This window comes from Parambassis ranga, chromosome 14 (genome assembly GCF_900634625.1).
Source record: "Parambassis ranga chromosome 14, fParRan2.1, whole genome shotgun sequence".
In the NCBI taxonomy this organism is placed as follows: domain Eukaryota; kingdom Metazoa; phylum Chordata; class Actinopteri; family Ambassidae; genus Parambassis; species Parambassis ranga.
The window spans coordinates 4,267,236-4,287,652 of NC_041034.1; the positions used below are offsets into that span (position 1 = coordinate 4,267,236).

A 20,417-nucleotide genomic window follows, 5' to 3' on the forward strand; every position below is an offset into this window, starting at 1 on the left:
GTGTTTGTTCAGATGCAGTGTTGTGAAGCTCAGCCGTGCTTCCATGTGTTTTTAAAACAGAAGAGTCTTTCTTCTGGTAACATTTCCAAACAAACTGGACTTGTTCAGTCTTCTTCTGATTGTGCTGTCACGGACATTGACATGTATCATGCTCAGTGAGGCCTGTAGGCTCTGAGATGTACACTACCATTCAAAAGGCTGGGGTCACCAGGCTTCTCTGATCAGCAGAACTGTTCAGCTGTGCTCATTTCACAGGAGTTTTCTAATCATCAATTAGCCTTTTTAACAAGATTAGCTAACACAATGTTCCATTAGAACATGGGAAATGTATATATTCCATTAAAAATCAGCCTTTTCTAACATGAACTGTCATTTACCACATTAACAACATCTAGACTGTATGTCTGATTACTTTAATGTTATCTTCATTGAAAAAAAATTTTTAAATAAAGACATTTCCAAGTGACCCCAAACTTTTGAACGGTACTGTAGCTCTTACTTTGTATTTCTCTGAGCACTTCCTGGTCTGGGTTTAGGGTGACGTCCACTCCTGGGAAGATTGACAGCTGCCTTGAATGAGTATGAATAATCTTTGTTACTGTAGAACATTGAACTCCAGATGAAAATGCTTTTATAAGTTGGGTGTGGTTTGCACCCTCTACCATACACTTCTACTTTTCAAAATAAAAGAGCTTCATCTTTCCATATTGCAGATTCTCAATCAGAGCAATCACTCATACCTGCGATCAAGCTTGCACTTTTACAAATCCAGACTGCTTCAAGGTTTTTCTCTAGTAGCCAAAATAATATAAAAAAATCCTATAAAATATTTACTATTGAAAGTGCACATCTGACAGGAGTTAAATTAAATTGTCTTTGTCATTTATGAATAAACTTTTAATGATGTGTATACGTTTAAAAATAAATCTGTAGGTTTTTAAGTGACGTTTGGTTGATAAAAGTCATCTGGTCCGTGCTGTGGCTGTATCATCTGTCCGGTAGCAACACTTCGAGCTCCTGCCCTGATGATCCAGCTGTGGCAGGACCTTTAAGCGTTTCTGTAACGCCATGATCAGATCCGCCAAATTGGCCAATCGGAAATCACAACAAACCTGCCGTGATGAGAAACCCGCCGCTGATTGGACCGCCTTTCAGTGACGTAGTATGTAAACGAGCACTGATTGGTCGTTCGTCTGCCTTTAGCACCCTGCACTTCCCTCCTCTGTTTTTCCGGGATACAAGCGCCTACTGAGAAGGTACAGTAAAAATGAAACATATACCTTTATGTTTATAATAATCAGGCGGCGCAGCTCGCTTATAACACTGTCATGTGTCCTTTTTGAAGAAAATATTTACATGTTTATGTTTTTTTAACGCGTAAAACTCGGTCAGCAGGTTGCCCTTACATAAATGTGACATGGATTAATTTTCTTCATTTGATTTTACAGAAATAAGGAGTGTATACTGTAATAATAATGTAAATATATGTAAATAATATGGTGGTGTGCCTATAAATAACGTGTATCTACTGAAAATGATCAGTAACTGCATCCTACAAGTAATAATATGAGTTATGATATGTCTCCATGTGATGTTCAGAGTCTCTGTGTTCTGTTCAGATCCCGCCATGGACCTTGTGTTGGACGTTGCAGACTACTATGTGCTCACTCCCTACGTGTACCCGTCGTCGTGGCCTGAGGACGGCGCCCTGCGTCAGATCCTCAGCCTGCTGGTGCTGACGAACCTCGGGGCTGCAGTCCTGTACCTGGGCCTGGGAGCCATCAGCTACTTCTTCGTCTTCGACCACAACCTGATGAAACACCCGCATTTCCTAGAGGTACTGAGCTCTTTTTTAAAAAAAGATACACAGGACTTTATGATGTCACCATCATCAAATGAACATAAAAATATAATTACAGTCAAGTATAAAATCTATACAGTTACAGAATTTAGCTGTGATTATCACAGGGGCCCAATACAGTATATGTTCATAATGAATTTGTAATTTATTTCCATAGAATCAGGTATGGAGAGAAATCAAATACGCCATGACCTCCCTGCCGTGGATCAGCATCCCCACTGTGGCCTTGTTTTTTGCTGAAGTGCGAGGTTACAGTAAACTGTACGACAACGTCAGCGAGTCTCCGTTAGGTGAGTAGTTTAAAAAGCATCTATTGTTTGTTTGTTTGTTTTGGATTCACAGTGACGTCTGTTTTTTCAGGCTGGCCGGGACTTTTTCTGAGTATGATCTCTTTCCTGTTTTTCACGGACATGTGTATCTACTGGATTCACCGCTTCTTACACCACAAGCTTATTTATAAGGTGAGTATGCCGCTGGGTTTAGTGTGTGCTAACGAAACTCGTGAAGATGAAACCTGACAGCAGGTGAAAACAGAACAGCTCGTGGTGTCGGGGGGGTCTGCCATGTTGCATGTACACCCACCACACCCAACCTACCTCCCTACCCCTTACATGGACTTTTGTGTTGGGCAAAAGATGGCGTATTCATTTATTAAAATGACTTCTCTTGTCTCCACCAGCTCTTTCACAAACCACACCACCTATGGAAGATCCCCACTCCCTTTGCCAGCCATGCCTTCCATCCCGTAGATGGCTTCATGCAGGGCCTCCCGTACCACATCTACCCCTTCCTTTTCCCCCTGCACAAAGTCCTCTACTTGGCTCTGTACGTTTTTGTGAACATCTGGACCATCTCAATCCACGACGGCGACTACCGCGTCCCGGGTGCCCTGACAGATGTCATCAACGGCTCCGCTCACCACACAGACCACCACCTCTTCTTCGACTACAACTACGGTCAGTACTTCACCCTGTGGGACCGCCTGGGAGGCTCCTACAGGTACCCGTCAGCTCTGATGGGGAAGGGGCCGCATGATCTGATCCGGAAACTTCAAGCGGAAGGAAAGTTGGAGGATAACGGCGTTAAAGTGCAGGCTCAGAGAGGAGCTGCATGCAAGGAGGAGTGAAGGGTTGTTATTAATGGAAGAAAGTGATCACTATTTTTATATAGACTATGTGCTACACAATTCGGAGAATGATTTCAGCTCATGCACTTGCCAAAACAAGCCACTATGAGATTTAAGATGGCAGGACGGACATTATTAAAAGGACGATCTGCTGCAATCAGTCATGCCGAGAAGGCGCAGGCCCACATCTAGTATCTGGTTTATTGTTTTGAGTTAAATGCTTTTAGGAAACAACACCTGAGGAGCATCATGCGCTGCAGGGGCAGCTGCACAATCAGTGACACACATATATGAGAGTGATACATAGATTTAAACCTCGCAGTTGGTGGTTTAAGTTCATTAATTGTATCAGAAAAGACAAAGACAGAGAGTTATCTTGGCTGCAGCATCTCTGATGTCTCTGCCCACACACACACACACACACTCAATCCCCAAAAGCTGAGTTGACTGTGACACAATCTTAACCCAAGACTCACTCTGACCGTTTTACTTCCGTTATGGGCAGATGGGAAATGACAAATCAAACTGCACAGGCCTCCATCCAGCATTTGAGACACGTATACTGCACAATAAATGATGGATTCTGTTTAATTAGCACTTAGAAGGTGAGCATTCATGAACAAAGGAGTCACAGCAAGACAATCCTCTAAAGCAGAGCTCATCTGAGGAAACACTGGAGTAGAATTGTTCATATGTTCATCTAGTCTGTGGTATTATGAGACTTACAATCCGCTCTGGGTCTTTGGCTTCAAAGCTCCTCTAAAGTTCATAAAATCAACTCCAAGGAAGAAAAACGTTGCTTTAGCAGATGTTTAACACATTCTTGTAGTGTCAACAGCTAAGATTACACAAAATGACAGTAACTGGATACACTGGTTGAACATGAAATAGTTAAAAGACACACAGAGTAGAATTACTTTTGGCATTTGTGGCGTATAAGCAAGAAAAAATAAATACTTTTTACTCTATTTGCTCATTTTTTTATTGCTAATACCTGCTGCTTCACTAAAGAAAGATAGCACAGGATCATGTTTACCACTGTGGATACAGCCTCTTATTATCATGAAGCGCCATCTGCTGGCCAAGCACTGTAATATACTTGATTACTAGAAACTGTTAAAATTGTGTGTGTTTGTTAGAAACACAGCAAAGAGTAAGATTAGATCTTCCACTAATATTTTATTAAATCAGCATGTTCTGATAAAAGTTAAAACATCCAGATACAAAAAAAAGGGTAAAAATACAAAGCATCCATTTTTCTTTGGTTTTATATGAAGAACTGCACATAAGGAATAAAGAGGACCACTCAGAGGTGTGTTTGTCAGAGCAGATATGGACAGAGACGATGGGAAATAAAGCCTGTAGCCTGTCTACATGTGCTCGCTGGATGTCCAGCTCAGTGTCCTGATGGGCCGTGTTGTCATGTCAGAGTCCTCTCAGCAGAAAAAGAAGGGCATCCAGAGGAAGGATCGCATGGCCGCTCCGGCTGCCACGCCTGCCAGTAATCCCATCGCTAGACTTGATGCAACGTCATCAAATGGGTCCCTCTGAACCACCACCTGGTGAGTTCCTTTAAGAAAGGCAGAGCGCAGAGTCAAAGTCAATGTGTTGGCTGATCCGTGACACAAAATTTTGGGATCAATAAAAGTGATTAGTGGGGGGGGTGTGCAGTGGAGTATTAATTGCCTTATACTGGACACACAGGGACACAAAGTTCTTTTGGAAGATCAAATGAGCCTTGGCACAAACTTGGTGCACTTAAGTGCATGAGGCCTATGAGGCCTAAACAGTCAGATTTTGTTTGTTAGAAATGTCTTCTTTTGTCTTTTATACTCTTACTTTGAAAAGTCTTTCCATTATTTTGAAGAGAACTTGTCCTGTCAATATAGAACAATTTCACTCTAATACAAATTATCATTATTAGCACACATATTATTGGTATTATTACACCTAAGAATGTTCTATCACCGCCCAGCAGGAACACCAAGTGCAGCAAATGAAGCGCACCCGGTTTGATGAAGCCACATGCCCGGCAGGTGTGTGCTGCCTGTCAGACACCATCAAAAATTCTCATTTCACTGGATTATTATGCACCTCCAGCAGGCAGAGGGGAGTTCAGTGCATGTGTAAGTATCTGTTCATTTGGCTGCAAAGGCTGCTGTGTAAGATCACGTCTATGGGATAAGCTGCTGCCTGGATCATGGCTACACAATTCTGTTGTGTTTGATGAAACCTTTAGATTCTTTAAATATGCATTGTTGCTATGGTCTTGCATTGAAAATGATGAGTTAAAGACAGTGTAGACATAATGTAATCAGGAAAATGTAGCTTAAATGTAATAAAGTTTATTCTAACTCATGCTTTAGTGTAGAAGAAGCCCCAGGATTAGATCCTTGTGGATTTTTTTCTCCATGGATCAAATGAATATAGTTTGCAAAACATTTTTAAAGTCATCATAGTCTATTTTGTGATAATTTTCAGATTTTTGTGTAGTGTTACATCCTGCTCCCTTTATTTATAGCTTAAAAACATACATAAAATTGAATATATGACTTCAAATGCTAGAATTAATCATCCATTAATGACTTGCACTACCTTGTAGTTCCAGACTAGGAGCCACGTTCTGGCTTAGTGCTGCTTTTTCTGAGTTTATATGTAGGTGTTGAGGGGACAGATCTGTCTTACCCGGTCCTGCCCCAGGTGTGATATAGACTGTGTGGTAGCTGTTGAGTGGGACAGCCTGGTAGGTGTCGTCATACGGGTCATAGGTGAACACCTACAAAACAAAAAAGGTTTTATTTCGGCTGGAGATCACTAACTGATGTCAACTCCTGCAGGGGCCGCTGAGGACTCACCGGGTTCCTCCTGGTCTCTAACAGAGTCAGCTTCCACGCTCTGAAAGAGGAACAAACAAGGAGTGAGGAAGGAGGAGACAGGGGAGGAGACATGGAAGTGAAGTGTGACTTCCTACATGGATTCATCTTCACTGTTGGCACACAGGTTGAGTGTTGAGCCGTCCTTAAGATTGACTATGATCAGATTCTCCCTGGGATTGGTCTCTGGTGGCATCAAACCTGCAGCAAAGGGTAAGAGAAGTTTAATCCATCATCAATCAATCATATAAATAAAAAGACTTTATATTGCTTTGTATGGCGGTGCTGTGTACCTCCACATTCCAGGCCAGACCGCACATCGATACACGCCATCTTCAGGCTGACTCTGTACTCCAGTTCTCGCCTGCTGTCGGTCTTGTAGAAGCAGAGACTCCCGTCGATCCAAAGGTCACACCAGTTTAACTTCCAGCGTTTCAGGACAGAAGCTAGACAGGAAACACGGGGGTTAAAGAAAAGTCACAGGTGCATGTGAGACGAACTGATCCCTACAGGATGCTAAGCCGCACATGACCTCATATTGAAAGCCTTTCATTTCCTCATTAGCTCTGATAATTTAGCGTGTTTGTTTTCTTGCTGTGCTCTTAGATGTTGTTGTGTTTTTCCCTCTTCACACACACACAGACACACACACACGCTCCCATTGACTGTCCTTGTTAAGCCACTTAAAGACACGTTCAGGGACGATTAATGAGATTATAAGTTACAAAGGCTACAGTTTCATAACAGGTACAATTTTTGCCTTCTAGAAAAGTCTCTGCATTTAAAAATAAAACGTAGAATATAGAGCAGAATATTTAATGAGGTGAGCATTTTGTGTAGTAAAAGAAAATGCTGCCTGGAAGCATAAACACGCACACACACACATACAATGGTGGCTGAGCTAGCCACATGTTGACATATTAGATAGATTAAGATAGATAAGATATTTAAGAGTATTAACCAACAGTATAAGTTACTCTGCTGATGCCATTGATGTCACTTTGTTCCATAATGTTTGATGAACAAAAATCTAAGTAGGTTTTGATTTAAATAAATAAATAATAAATAAATCCACACTCTTAGAAGATAATTAAATTAAAAACGGCTGACCTGGTACTTATGAACCACAGTGATTTCATTTTTTGACATTTGTTTCATATTTATTAAAAAAAGTCCCTGACACATTAACAGAGGTCAAGACCTTACATTAGAACTTCTTATTGTGTCATAATAGTTGATTTAACTAGTTTTAATATGAAGATCCTTATGTTTGTGCTCCATTACAACAGTCCAAGCTTCCATCATGTCGACAGAAAAGTTAAAGTTGTGGTCACTCACTCTGTCTCCACAGCCAGCCTGACCTCAGCAGCGCCATGATCTTTCAGCTGTTGTCTTTGTTGTTTAATAAAAGTCCAGGAGAACTGTAGGTAGGATCCAGTGTCTGGTTTTGGTCTCCTTTGCCTGTGTTTATATTCCCTCCGTTCCTCTGTTAGTGAGGCATTGGTAGATTAATCTGGCTCTCACCAGGGACTGAGGCTGACTCATGGGATCATTCTGGATTAGGAGACCACGCCCTCTCATCCCTGTAACGCTCTTTCTTTCTGAACCTGTTCCTCTTAACCTTTGTTAAATATTCTTAAAATATACTCAAACTCCTGTTAGGCTTATCTAGTGACTTATAATTAGACGCTTACAGTGGTATGTGTTTTGCATGTTAATCCATGTATTGAAATACCAACATGAGGATTAGCCTAAAAACCTCCAGGTCCAAGATGTCTACAGGTGATGCATACTGACATAATTTCCTTTAATAGCTCAGAGAAAGTGTTGGTCTTCTTTGTGTAAGCTGAGTCACCTGATTATGTTTTCATAACATTTCCTTATTAGGACAAGTGTTTCTTTTTTAATCTGTGATTCAAGTCTGCAGTTTAATGGTGTATATATTATACGGTATGATTATTTATCAGACTTTCGCTGAAATTTGTGCTTTTTATAATTTGAGTGCTTTATGTGGGGATAACAGCAGAACTTTCACATGTAATAGTTTCAGATAGACTGGCCCTTTAATTTGAAACCAGAGAGGGTGAACAAAGATGCAACACTGCCATCTGGTGGCAGGATCTGGTATGAGTGTGTATTTGTATCTTTTTATGTCATGCCTTCACTGTTTGTATGGTCTAGGAATATTTCGCACAACAGCTTGTGTCATACACTTTTCTTTTTAGCGAATCAATAAACAACATGATGTGATTATATAATTTCTTAGCTCATCTAACTTAAATTGGTCAGATTCATCATCAATATTCAAAACCTTTTTGTTGAATATTAGTTAAAAGGACCATTTGACTTCCATGTTCATTTGTCCTAACCTTTCCGAGTTTTGTGTAGGTACAAATGTAAAAGGCAATTTTACAATATGCAAATATGCACATTTTTATGTTGATGTTATGCTTTATTGTTTTATTTAATATAAAAGTCGTACTTTTTCAGGCCATCTTCTGTTATTTTATTATATTGATAGTGATAGTGCCAGAAGCCACAAGTTGAAATTGTACTTATTTACAAAAAAACTTAAATTTTACCCTACAAAATAAAAGAATTACGTTTTCATTATTATTATTATTGTTGTTATTATTATTATTATTATTATTATTATTATTAGCGGTAGTCGTATTACGTGTTCAAACTGTAAAAATACGGGGGAAAACTAGTTTTATTTTTGCATTTATATACAATAATTAGTTACTCATTAAATTGTACATTTTTACCTTCTTTGCCTTTTTCTATTTTTAAAAAAATAAAAAAAACACGAAGACGGTAAAACGTGACATTTAAACTACGTCACTTCCGGCAAAGGGGAGTGTCCTAATCTGTCAACTAACCGAAGAACAACAAAAACAAACACAGCGCGTCGCCGTGGGGGTTCCGGGGTACGGTGAGTGTAGTGGCCTCAGCCTCATAATAAACCGTATCAGTTTCAAACTACCCGAACAGCTGCTTGTGGAGCTTATTTTAAAAAAAATCCCCACAATGACTCGGTTCAAAGTGTTTTTTACGAGCTGAATGCCCGTGAAAGTCAGACTGCTGCACGGTGTTGCACGACACGTCGGTCCTGACAGCTCCATTGTTGGCTCTTGTGCTGCTGAAATGTTCACATTAACACCGTGACACCGTTGTAATCTCGACTTTCAGATTATAGTAGGTTGTTGGTTTTTGGAGGAGCGACGTTACGTCGGCAGGCCTCAGTCAGAAGCAGCACCCCCCAAAAAACCACGACTGCTATCTGTTCCTCGAAGCTTGTTTCTCCGAACCCCGTGTGGAAATCAGCTGGTTTAACGTGGTAACGCTTATCAGCTGGCGTCAGCAAGACATGCAGCGAGACTTTAGATATTTTATGAGTCCTTATGTGTCGACGTTAAATTCGGGTGACTCTGTTTGTTATTCCCGTTTAAAATATGTGATTAATTTGCCTTTTGATGCAGCTGAAATGCACCACTGAGGGCAGCAGAGAGCAGCTTTTAAAGTTTTTATTACTTTTATTATGAAAAGTTACTTCCTGCTTGCTGTGTGTGCAGAAATGAGCAAAAGCTTTCAAACAATAATTTAGTAAATGTGACCTGAGAGGGGCAAAGTAAGAGAACTCTGCCCTAAGATGATCACTTTAGTCTGACATATGTTCATCACACCTTACTTGAGATGATGTGAGTGCTTCACTGACCCAGCTACCATTGTTTTCTCAGGCCTGACAGGAGCCCAGCTGTCACTCCACCTTTTCTTTTCTTAGTCATGTAATTTGAGTTTGACTGTGTGTGGATGTGGAGTGAACGCTGTCTTCCTGTTTACCTTAAACAATGTTGAATATTTCTCTCTTGTTTTGTTTCTGTATTTTAATGTTGATCTATTTTCTTTATCAGGCTGTGGCAGCGGGACAGAGGCATGCGATCTGATGTGTTGCTGAAAACAATCTTCCTTTAGTCTCTGCTAACATCAGAAGTGAGAATCAAGAGATCTGTGTAATGAGAAACTGTCTATGACAGAAACATCAGACAGAGTCCGGACGCGACTCTCAGTCATTTGGCAAACGCAGGCACCTCATGTGGGCCCAAGATGATCAGACTCTTCTGATCTGTCTGAAACTGATAGGGCTGATCAGGGTCCACTGCAAGTCCACCTGAAGGTTGAGTTAGGACAGACAAGGTTGAGGTTGAATGGTCTGATATAGATAATGTCACTGATACAAAATACTTTGACTATAGCCGGGAAAAAGTATGGTCAAAATTCCAAAACAAACATGTCTTCTGTGTAGTTTTTTATAGTATTGCCATGAGCTTGCAGTGGCTTATGTGTGCAGCTCCCTTCCATTCATCAGCATGCAATACACTCTTACACTCTGGTTGTGCTGTCAGAGACTTGAAGCATCTATTTTCTTCCCCTCGAGTGTTTTCAGAAGAGCTGTTTCATGATAACAGTTACAGATAGGTGACTATTTTTAGCTCTGAATGTCACTGTCTTGTTGCGACTCGTCCCTGTGGACATGTGCTCATAGATTCCACTGAATGCCACATAGAGACAGAGGATGTGGAAAACAGCAAAATGAAATCATAGTCATGACATTCTGACACGAAAACAGCATCTTCCCATGACCTGTATTAGCTCAATATTATTATAATATTATTATATATAATGGAGGGCTCTGATCTCTCCATATATATTATTATTATAAGTGCTAACTGTACCTTGAGGTCACCACCTTCATTTCAACCACTACTACTTAAGGCTGTTCCATACTCCACGAGAACAGAGAGCTCGCTCCACTGGTGGTAAGAGTAAAAAAAAAAAAAAAGTTCGTTTCTGCACGGAGGTACCATACTCTGCGAGACGTGTGTGTGCAGAACTCCTCATACGGCCTCCTACGCAGCGCACGTCACACACAAAAGGTCGACAATGCAGTTGTATTGTAAATTGTGCGCACAGTCGTGGTTACCTGGCCTAACGAGCTGATAATGTTCAGGGAAGAGGGCGCACAGCATGACAATAAATAATAATAATAATAATAATAATAATAATAATAATAATAATAATTGAAACCTTTATTAGTCCCACAATGGGGAAATTGCTTAAGGCAGCCCAGCAAAGAGCGCCATACACCAGTGAGTACACTGGAGGCTATGCAGGTAAAGTGTCTTGCCCAAGGACACACAACAGTGACTAGGGAGGAGTTGGGATCGAACCACCAACCTTCCGGTTACGGGACAACCCTGCTATGCGCCACTGCTGCCCAGATAGAAGATCAGTGCAGCTGACTGTAGCAGACCTCTGGTCTGTGTGAGTTTAACTCTGTGAACGTGTGGATGACTGTCTGCAATAATCCCGTCTCCCGGTGTTTAATGTGCGTCGAGCCACTGTGGTCAACGCCGTGATCAATACTGGGATTAATTTTTAGCGCCACCTTGTGGACAGACGCTCTCCTCTCTGCGCCGTGTTTCTCCTTCCAGGAGCTGTTTGCCAGCTGCTCATCTAAACTGTCTTCCTCCTTCTGTCTGTGTGTTCTGCACCTGAAGAAGCTCTTGCGCTTCTCCACATTCATCACGCCCACAATAAATTCCGACCAATCACAGCATGGTTGACGCACAGCCTTGAGAGAAAAAGTTCTGCCCGGACCCTGTGCACGAGATCGCTGCACGATGGGCGGTCCGAGAGAAGAATGACGTCATTTTGTGGGCGTAACGTCTGCAAGGGGGAGGGAGTTCTCTGTTCTCGCGGAGTATGGATCCAATGTACACGCTGTTAAAGCTACATTTCCTGTTGGTTGAGCTGAACTATCGATAGCCAGACACACAGAAATAGAAACAGAAATCGTGAAGAAAATGGATCTCAGGAGTAACAGGTGCTGCTTCGTTGGTAGTCAGCTGTGCACCTGCTCTTGTCAGTGCTGCTGAGCCTCTCACGTTTCTGCCTCTCTGTCTGCTGAGTTATTCTGTGATGTCCCGGGGTTATTTTTAGACCTTTTTTTATCTGACACGTGAAAGATGAAGGGGTTAATAGTGATGAAAAGCTGGGCAACTCTCAAACATTTGCATAGCACACTCACTATTCTGCTTGTGTTTACTTTGAAACTTAACAAGTTGGTGTGCACACCATGTATTTCTGATTGTTGCCATTTTGTCCCCTCTGTCCATTTTTTTTCTTTGGTTACCCACTCAGGGCTGGGATCATGGAGTCATCCTCTGATGAAGACGAGGGGCGCACCTTCGTCCAAGCCATCAGTGAGAAGTACAACCCAGAGAATTTTCCCTACGGACAAGGTATAGGCATCGTGATCCTGCCCAGCCCCCCTGGATCCCCAGTTAAAGGTGAGAGAGATGACGGAGACCACTGCCGCCGATCATATCATTTTATTTTCTGTAATCCCTGGACTGACATTAGTTTTTCTTGTTAGCAGATCGCCTCTTCTTGCCCAGCATACTGGTGCTGAATGACTGTGGAATCAATAAAGCTGGCAGCAGGACAGACATCGCCACCTTCTGTGCCCACATTGTTGAGGTGGACCTGTCCTTCAATCAGCTTAACGACTGGGGAGAGGTGGGCGGCGTTCACTAAATCCAGCAGATTTTCAGATTAGATTATCATTTCCAAACAATCCTATTATATATATGCGCAGTCTGAGTTTCAGCAAACGGTCGGTGAATCACAGCTCTATCTGTACTTTCTTTGCCAGATCTGCACCATCGTTTCCAACATCCCTCACCTGGACTTCCTGAACCTGAGCATGAACCCGTTAAGCAGCGTGGAGCTGGAGCCCAGCATGGCCGAGGTATTCTTCAGGGTCAGACATCTCATCCTCAACAACACACACATCAGCTGGGACTCTGTGCACACACTGACTCAACACACACCAGAGTAAGTACCGAAACATTGACGCACAAATGTGTTTCTGTAACTTGTGGAATTTCCCTTTAATGCCACAGAGAAGATTTGGACTCTCCGATTCTTTTCTTTTCTTCTTTTCCAGGCTAGAGGAGCTTTTCTTGTGCATGAATGGCTACAATGCTGTGTCAGCTTCCCAAATGTCCTGCACATCGCTTCGCCTGCTGCAGCTCACAGACAACCAGCTGCAGGAATGGGGAGAAGTCAGGAAGCTGGGGCTGCTGTACCCCAGTCTCAGCACACTGGTGCTGGCCAATAACAGGGTAGAGTCTGTGGGAGACAGCAAAGAAACACTGGAGGGCCTGTTCCCCAACCTGCACAGCATCAACCTCAACAACTCAGGTCTGGATTGTTGTGTTCATCAATCAAGTGTGTGGTGTTTAAACTAATATCTGCTGTAAAACTATGATTTCCTTTTTTTCAGGGCTTAGTAAATGGGAAGACATTGAACACCTGAATTTGTTTCCAAAGCTGGAAAAAGTCACCACACAGGGAATCCCTCTGCTGCAGCCTTACAGCCAACAGGAGAGGCGTAGCCTCCTGTTAGCACGGTAAGTCTGAATCTATCCTGTGCAAGGAGAGCGTGTGTACTCATCAACTTTATGATCAAGCATATTTAACCACTGCCCCTTCCTGCAGGCTGCCGTCTGTCAGGGTGTTGAACGGGAGTGAAGTGTCTGATGGAGAGAGGGAGGATGCTGAGAGGTTCTTCATCCGCTACTACCAGGACTGTCCAGAACAGGAGCGTCCTGAGAGGTACACACACACACACTTATATATATATAATTGTAAAGGAGGATGTTATTCATGTTGACCAACATTTACATGTTTTATATTTTTTATATATATATATTAACCAAAAAATTACAAGAGATAAGAGATCTTATTTATTTTTTATGAATATTTTTATTTTAATGAAAAATAACTATATTTTCAAATAGGGCTCTCATATTCATACAGGGAAGCCTTTTCTACTTTTTAAAAAATATATTTTTATAGAACATTTAGTTTAAATGTAATTTCAGTGGAAACTTTAAAATATTATTTGTAATACTTCACATATCATGTGACCAAATGACACCAAAGTACCATGAAGGCAGCAGCCATTTGTTTAAAGAAAGTACCATAAAGTCAGCTTTAGAAATATTAAATATACAGAATCTGGATGCTGCAGTACTGTGTTCTTCTTCTTCTTCTTCTTCTTCTTCTTCCCTTCTTTCCCTCTGTCCTATCTACCTCCTCTTCTCTTCTTCCTCCTTTAACCAGCCAACCATCAGCAGGAGGTTACCCAGTATGAAAATCCCTTTTAACAGATATAAACCTTGAGTAGTCAAGGTTTATATCTGTTAAAGGGGATTTTTTTTCTCCCTGTGTTTCTGTAAAGCACCTGGCGATAATTATGGTTGTAATAGATGTTATACATATGAAATTAAACTTAGTGTAACCACCATGCTACTGAGAAACAAATTCTGCAGCATAAATGTACTGAACGTGGTAGTTCTAGTCCAACCCTAGCCTAAAAAATGTCAACAAACTGCCGTAAAAGTGCTCTTAGCGTCTCCTTTGTGTGCGTTTAGTTTGAACAGCAGTCTAAAAATCAAAAGACTTTCAGTTTGCAGATTTATTTTCAGCGTCTCAAATTGCATAATATTTCTGTCAGGCTTGATTAATAACTCACATCAGTGAAAAGCCGCAGGTGTCAGAGATCTTCATGCCTTTGAACACCTGTTGGGATGTGACAATAGCAGCAAACGGCTCTTTTTACCTCAACACATTTATATTATATGAATGTATTGTAATAAGTCCTCCTCAGGGTGTGGGGTGGGGTGGGGGGGCTCATTGCAGTCAAATAATTGCCCACGCTCTTCCCCGACTGCATTCCACTTAACCTCAGCAGAATGTTGGGGAGGGATTTCTGAAGGAAGGTGTAGTCCCTGACTGGGGGGAAACTAACCTTTGGGAGACAATGCCACCAGTCTCTGCCTGCTCAATGACTCCTTTGTGCTGGGAATTCTCTGATTGGAAAAGTGATACAGCAGGTAGCAGGTTGATTTTTTTTCTTTTTTTATGTATACACCTTCTCTGTAAACCTCAAACCTTATGTTGAGAGATGGATTTGTTTTCTGATGTCACAACTCACAGAGTTGTCCCAGCACTTGTGGCTCGAGTCGTCTTCTTTGTCACAGGAAGACGTGATCATTTACTTGTCAGATGTTCCGTCATTATGCGTTATATATCTGATTTTCTTGATTTGTGTCAGCTCTGTTTTATTTTTATTACATCTCTTGGTCCGGTGCCAGGTTCTCAGTGTGGGTCTGAGGGTTAGGGATCACCTTGACTACATGTGGGTGTTATGGTGGTGTCGGACACGCTCGGTAAGCAGCGAACACACCACTATCCCCTTTCCCTTTCGTGCGGGGGGCTGCGGGCCCTGCTTACCCACGAGAGATCAGAGCCCTCCAGGGTGGGTCACAGCCTCTCAGGTGAACACACCTGACAACAGCCTGGCTTTGAGTAACCATAAACGGCAAGTCTCAAACCATAAATCAGACTGACACACCTCAACAATTCCTCTAAAAGGATGCTGAATAATCTAGAATTGCAGTAGAGGCCGTGGAACAGGGAAGCAGTAGTGTGTCGGCGAGGCAGGAAGGATTAGACACAAGGAAAGGAGCCTATCCTGAAAAATAAATAGAAGGTGTCTGAGAATTTTTTTTACGCTGAGAGAAACCTGCTTCTTTCCTGTGACCATTAGTGAAGAATGCTGAAAAGACAATTGGAGTGCTGACTTGTTATCACCTGCAGCATAATTTGTCCCATTAAACCACGCTTGCCACCTTCAAATGAAGCCTTTTAGCTAAATGGCTTCTCTTAGAATGGCACTTTGTGCAATGTGGCCTTAGACGAGAATTCCCAAGGCGGGCCGCGAGCTTTGGCTCCAGAACCCCAAGCCAGGGGGACCGGCTTTGTGGAGGAGTTTTGGGGAGGGAAGTGAAATTGCTTTGATTGGCCCAGCTGTTACAGTAGCTTTGAAAGCGCAGGCCTTTTCTCCTGGATTTTATTTAATCGTTGCTCGGTCCTTATCTCGAACATGCATTCCCCCGAGAGGGCTCTGAGCTTTCTCACGGCAAGCAAGAGGCAGACAAACTCAGAGTGTTCCTCTGCCTCCTAAACACACACACACACACAGACAAAGGTGTGTTTCCATCCACCTCATACGCTCATTTTTTAAAAGAATTTGATCATGAGTAGACACACGGTAATCTGCAGAGGAAAACCGAACATGCTGTGATTCCTGTTGTTGCTAAGGGCCTCCACTTAGGGGAGCTGCTAGAGTCTGTAGGGGCCAAAGGAAAAACTGATGACCAAGTTTATTTCAGTAATGGTGTAATGATGTTATGAGGCGCTACGGAGAGCTTTTAGCCAGCGTGCTATCTTAATGAGTAGACTGCTGGTACTGACTCCTGGCTGCAGTGCACGCACTCATCTAGGTCACAGCAAATGGAGCTGCCAGGACACACTAACCTGCTCTTTAGCTTTATGCTAAGTTTATTAATATAAATTGAACTGATTTGAATAGCATGAAACCTAGCAGTGATGCAGCTCTGTGGAAAGCTGCTGATCACTTTCTCCTATTCTGCTCATGCACTTAAAGCCCCCAGCCTCCAGCTTAAAACTGATGCGTATCTGTATCTTGATCTGTCTGTATCTTCATCTCTGATCCAGTTACCGATTGTGACACTGTTTCAATTTTTCACACGGTGTTATAAATGTGTGCAGTGATTCCCCCCACATGACCCCTGCTCTTCTCTTTCAGGTACCACATCCTCGTCTCAAAGTACGGCCAGCTGGCTCCACTGGCAGAGATAGACCTGACCCCCCGCGGCACCACTGTTGATGTTCGCTGGGGCGACAGGGTGGAGGCCGTCAGCCTGCGCTTGGAGCAGACGGTGGGCGACCTGAAGAAGCAGCTCCGGGCTCTGTTACATCTGCCCACCAATGGGATCAGGCTTTTCTACATCAACAGGGAAATGTGCTCAGTCCTGGGACCCGAGGAGCTGAAGTGCGGCTGCCGAGCTCTTCATTCCTACAGCATCAGAGATGGCGACGAGATTCTGGTCGTGCCCAAAGTGAAGAGCCGCTGCAGCTCCTCAGATCTCTGAGTCTGAAGGTTTTTGACTCGGAAGAATTTTAAGAGGATAAAACCTAATGGAAACTAAGCTTTAACTTGAGCCTTTTTAGTTTAAAAAAGATATTTTCCATCTTGAATGTAAAGAAGCTTGCTGACATTTTTACGAACAGGGATTTTTGTTATGCTAATTTACAGCTCAGATTTGTGGAGAGCAGTATGTTTACCTCTCCACTCGAAGCTTTGGCTACGTTAAATATGAACAGCTGCCTCAGAAAAGCATAAAAGCCCCCCCCCCCCCCCCCCCCCTTTAAAATTTAATTTAGGGATTTATTAGATGAGGACAGTGAACAGAGAGATGATATAAGAGAGCACAGCCCGCAATCTCAAACCGTACGCTTTCTAATTACTCAGCTTCGTCCAATATACTGAACAGATGTATGCAATAGTGTATTTGCACATAGCTCCACTTTAACAATCATCCTGACTTGAGTACTAGTTGCACATTGCTATGCTTGAGTTTAGACTGCAGTTTATCTCAAAAATATCCAAAAATGGTCACTTTAAGGAAAAAAACAGCTGCTAATATTATCACCAGTGAATCACACAGATTGACTTTAGCCAGTTCAATTAGAACTATATGTAAAAAACACACTTTGACACAGCTGCACCCTGCTGTGCACTGATTAGTACAGTTAGTAATGTGGAAAATTGGTTGACAAACACATCATGATGCACAAGTTCAGTTTTGCTGCAGCTCTTAAGTGTTTTCTCCATCTGATTACTAATATTGCTGTTTACTACAAGCTAGTCGAGGTAGTGGACAGTTTAGTATACTCTTTAAAAGACAAAAGAAATTTGATCCTCCAATTTCTCGAGTTTGCCAAGTGTGTGTGTGTGTGTGTGTGTGTCTACAGTTCCACACAATTAGCTTTTCTGTGGGAATAATTTTGAAAGATTGTCAAAGAGGCTCTATTTTTCTAACCATATATTTAAGCAGAGTAGCTGTGCTCATGAGAATGTTCCAGGCGTAACAAAAATCTTTGCCTACTTTCCTCCTGTTACCCAGATCAGACTTTTTTTTTTCTCCCACTTGAGTCTAGTTAAATATCCTGAGATAACCCCAGAGTGGATGCATAAATGCCATGTGTTTGGGGATAGCGTAGAGTGCCGCCGCCGCTGCTCGGTCAGAACAGCCTGGCAGAAAGACGAGACAACTCCGAGGTGAGCTTGGGTCTGGGACAGAGAAGAGAAGGGGTGCTGATGATCGAGTTACAGCAGGTCTTCTGGCTGTCCAGCTCCATGAATGGAGCAGCTCTCTCTCTCTCCCTCTCGGTGCAGAGGCAGCTGAGAAACGCTGAGGCCCAGCCTGTATGGTAACCACACACCAGCTGCTGTGTCACGGAGACTTCCGCTGCATTGAGGTTCACCCAGCAGGCTCTCGGCCCTCACCCATTCACCTCAATCTCCCATTCACATCCGTCTCACAGACCTGACACTTCTGTCTGCAGTTTCACCGGACGGGAGGTTGTGAACTTTCCCATTGGCTCGCACCAGTGACTAGCGTTCCAAAATGAGCGCTTTAACACCCACTAGCAATTAACAGCTCTCTAATCCAACAGCAGGAATTTACATAACCAGGACTTTTAAAAGAGACTTGAAGCATTCAGGAAGTTGTATTTGGAAACAGTGTGCAGAAGACCAGGCACTCTAAAGACTCATGTTGTCACCATTGACCTAGATCAAGCTAGCAATTGGGCACCTTAAAGCTTGACTAGATGGACTCTCATGTGACATACAACAATCCCGCTGCCTTAAAGGCACCGAAACAATCTTTTAAAACATAGGAGTGACGGCAATTATGATGTGCCACATCTATAACAGCTTCTCTATGTGCGTCGCAAGACAGATAGTCAGCAGCGAGTCCTGTTTTAAAGGCTCCTTCAAATGTGTCCCTCTTTTCCCCTGATAGTGACAAATGGCTAATGTTTTCTTATGATTTACAAGATCATGAGGTTTAAGTGTATACACTGTCAGTGAGAGATAAAAACATACATTTTTAGAGGTCCTGTTTCCAACCTTAAGGCCGTGTGATGTACCCACATTTATACCGGACTTGAGTTCTTACTTTATTTGTTGTCCTGGTCAGTACAGACCCACCAGTACACCATTTATTACTGCTGTTTGTTGTAGCTGTCCTTGTTGCCTGAAAGATCATGTTGATGAATACAGTATTTAAAAAAAGGAGGCAGAGACCAGCGAGGGAAAAAGCTGTGATGCTATCTTTGATCAGTCAAGTCATGCTGTGAAAAGAGTTTACAGTTAACTGACCTCCATAAGGACTGTCTATATGTTCTACTTAATATGCTCACAGTTAGGACGCGCAGCATCAGAGCAGTATTGCATGTTGGACATTGCCGGCACCGTGTGATGCTAAATTTCACTTTGTGAAGATGCAACCAAGCTCGCCAGAGACTCGTTGTTGTTACTTTGTGAGGTCACCTCATGTCATGGGACCCTGCAGAGAGGATTATGGGCCAAAAGAGCCAAAAAAAAAAAAAACACAGATGCTGTAAGCATAGTGAGTGTGTGTTTGAATTCAAGAGGAACATGTTGCTTTGCACTGCGCCCGATCAACAGGAAAGGCAGTCTTTAAATATTGGTAGAGCTGTGTGAGTTTCATGTTTGGAGACAATGACATTACAGCTGCAAGGATAAAATGAATTGAATTTAATTGGAGCACATTTATACCTTTAACTATGTGAAAAAATGAAAAATGTGCCGAGGTGCCATATTTACTTGCTTTGTGTAGTAGATAACTGGAGATTTCTTTTGTTTTCTTGACTTGCATTAAACTCTTATTATGATGAGTGGTTCGGGGGGGATGAAGCCTTTTCTCTTGGAGCGGATTGGTTGGTTTGCATGTTTCTGGTATTTCTTAATGTGTGTGAGATGTGTCATTTCAGGGAAACAATGTGGGCGTTTGTGATTCGTGCTTCTGTTCTGTCACCTTCTATCCATCAGTAACACCAAATACAAAGGATTTATTTACAGATTTTTAAGAAATTTAAAAATGGATCATCTGTACTACAGTTGTGTTGGTTTTTAAAAAAAGGGTATTTAATTTGTTTAATTGTGGTTTTTGTGTAGTTTCTGGTGTGTATCTTGACACTTTATGGGAATATTAATGCTCTATACTGTATAATGGTGCTTTCACTTCTCTTAAAGGAATAAATTATAACTATTCCAGCTTGTAGTCTTACATTTATCCCATGAACTATAAAGCAAACTAATATTCTGTCATATTAGTTTGTCATTAGAACACACTGAGCTTTATCCTTTGCTGATGTGGTGCGTGAACGTTTTGGCGTTGTGTATCTGTTGCTTGTTAGCAGAAGGCATCAGCGCCCAGATAGGAAGGTGGCATTTTGTCTAAAATAATGTTATTTCAACAACAAAACAATTGCCAGGTTGATAATTTGCTGCTTGGGTGTTGTTTCA

At 42.2% G+C, this 20,417-nt stretch overlaps 3 protein-coding genes across 6 annotated transcripts; 2 read left to right on the forward strand and 1 right to left on the reverse strand.

Moving 5' to 3' along the window:
- Positions 1 to 1,191: 1,191 nt before the first annotated feature.
- LOC114446050 (lathosterol oxidase-like) lies at positions 1,192 to 3,925 on the forward strand. Of its 2 annotated transcripts, none has more exons than XM_028421457.1 (5): positions 1,192 to 1,256; positions 1,620 to 1,837; positions 2,019 to 2,151; positions 2,222 to 2,322; positions 2,541 to 3,925. In XM_028421457.1, exons 2-5 carry the CDS (start codon positions 1,628 to 1,630, stop codon positions 2,985 to 2,987), a joined length of 891 nt encoding a protein of 296 aa, XP_028277258.1. In that variant the 5' UTR covers positions 1,192 to 1,256; positions 1,620 to 1,627; the 3' UTR covers positions 2,988 to 3,925. The 2 variants fall into 2 exon arrangements, with proteins under 2 accessions (XP_028277258.1, XP_028277259.1); XM_028421458.1 differs by having other exon boundaries at positions 1,212 to 1,256; positions 1,600 to 1,837.
- A 498-nt stretch (positions 3,926 to 4,423) lies between these two features.
- On the reverse strand, positions 4,424 to 7,317 carry plekhb1 (pleckstrin homology domain containing B1). Its single transcript, XM_028422202.1, has 6 exons — positions 7,199 to 7,317; positions 6,154 to 6,306; positions 5,959 to 6,061; positions 5,843 to 5,882; positions 5,673 to 5,763; positions 4,424 to 4,557 (listed from the first exon to the last, which is right to left on the reverse strand). The coding sequence occupies exons 1-6, from the start codon at positions 7,233 to 7,235 to the stop codon at positions 4,424 to 4,426; spliced, it is 558 nt and encodes a 185-aa protein (XP_028278003.1). The 5' UTR covers positions 7,236 to 7,317.
- Positions 7,318 to 8,719: 1,402 nt separating this feature from the next.
- On the forward strand, positions 8,720 to 20,165 carry LOC114446095 (tubulin-specific chaperone cofactor E-like protein). Of its 3 annotated transcripts, XM_028421521.1 has the most exons (9): positions 8,731 to 8,795; positions 9,775 to 9,853; positions 12,065 to 12,213; positions 12,300 to 12,442; positions 12,579 to 12,760; positions 12,873 to 13,129; positions 13,212 to 13,338; positions 13,427 to 13,543; positions 16,605 to 20,165. In XM_028421521.1, the coding sequence occupies exons 3-9, from the start codon at positions 12,075 to 12,077 to the stop codon at positions 16,948 to 16,950; spliced, it is 1,311 nt and encodes a 436-aa protein (XP_028277322.1). In that variant the 5' UTR covers positions 8,731 to 8,795; positions 9,775 to 9,853; positions 12,065 to 12,074; the 3' UTR covers positions 16,951 to 20,165. The 3 variants fall into 3 exon arrangements, with proteins under 3 accessions (XP_028277321.1, XP_028277323.1, XP_028277322.1); XM_028421520.1 differs by lacking the exon at positions 9,775 to 9,853 and having other exon boundaries at positions 8,720 to 8,795; XM_028421522.1 differs by lacking the exon at positions 9,775 to 9,853 and having other exon boundaries at positions 8,720 to 8,795; positions 12,303 to 12,442.
- Positions 20,166 to 20,417: the final 252 nt, after the last annotated feature.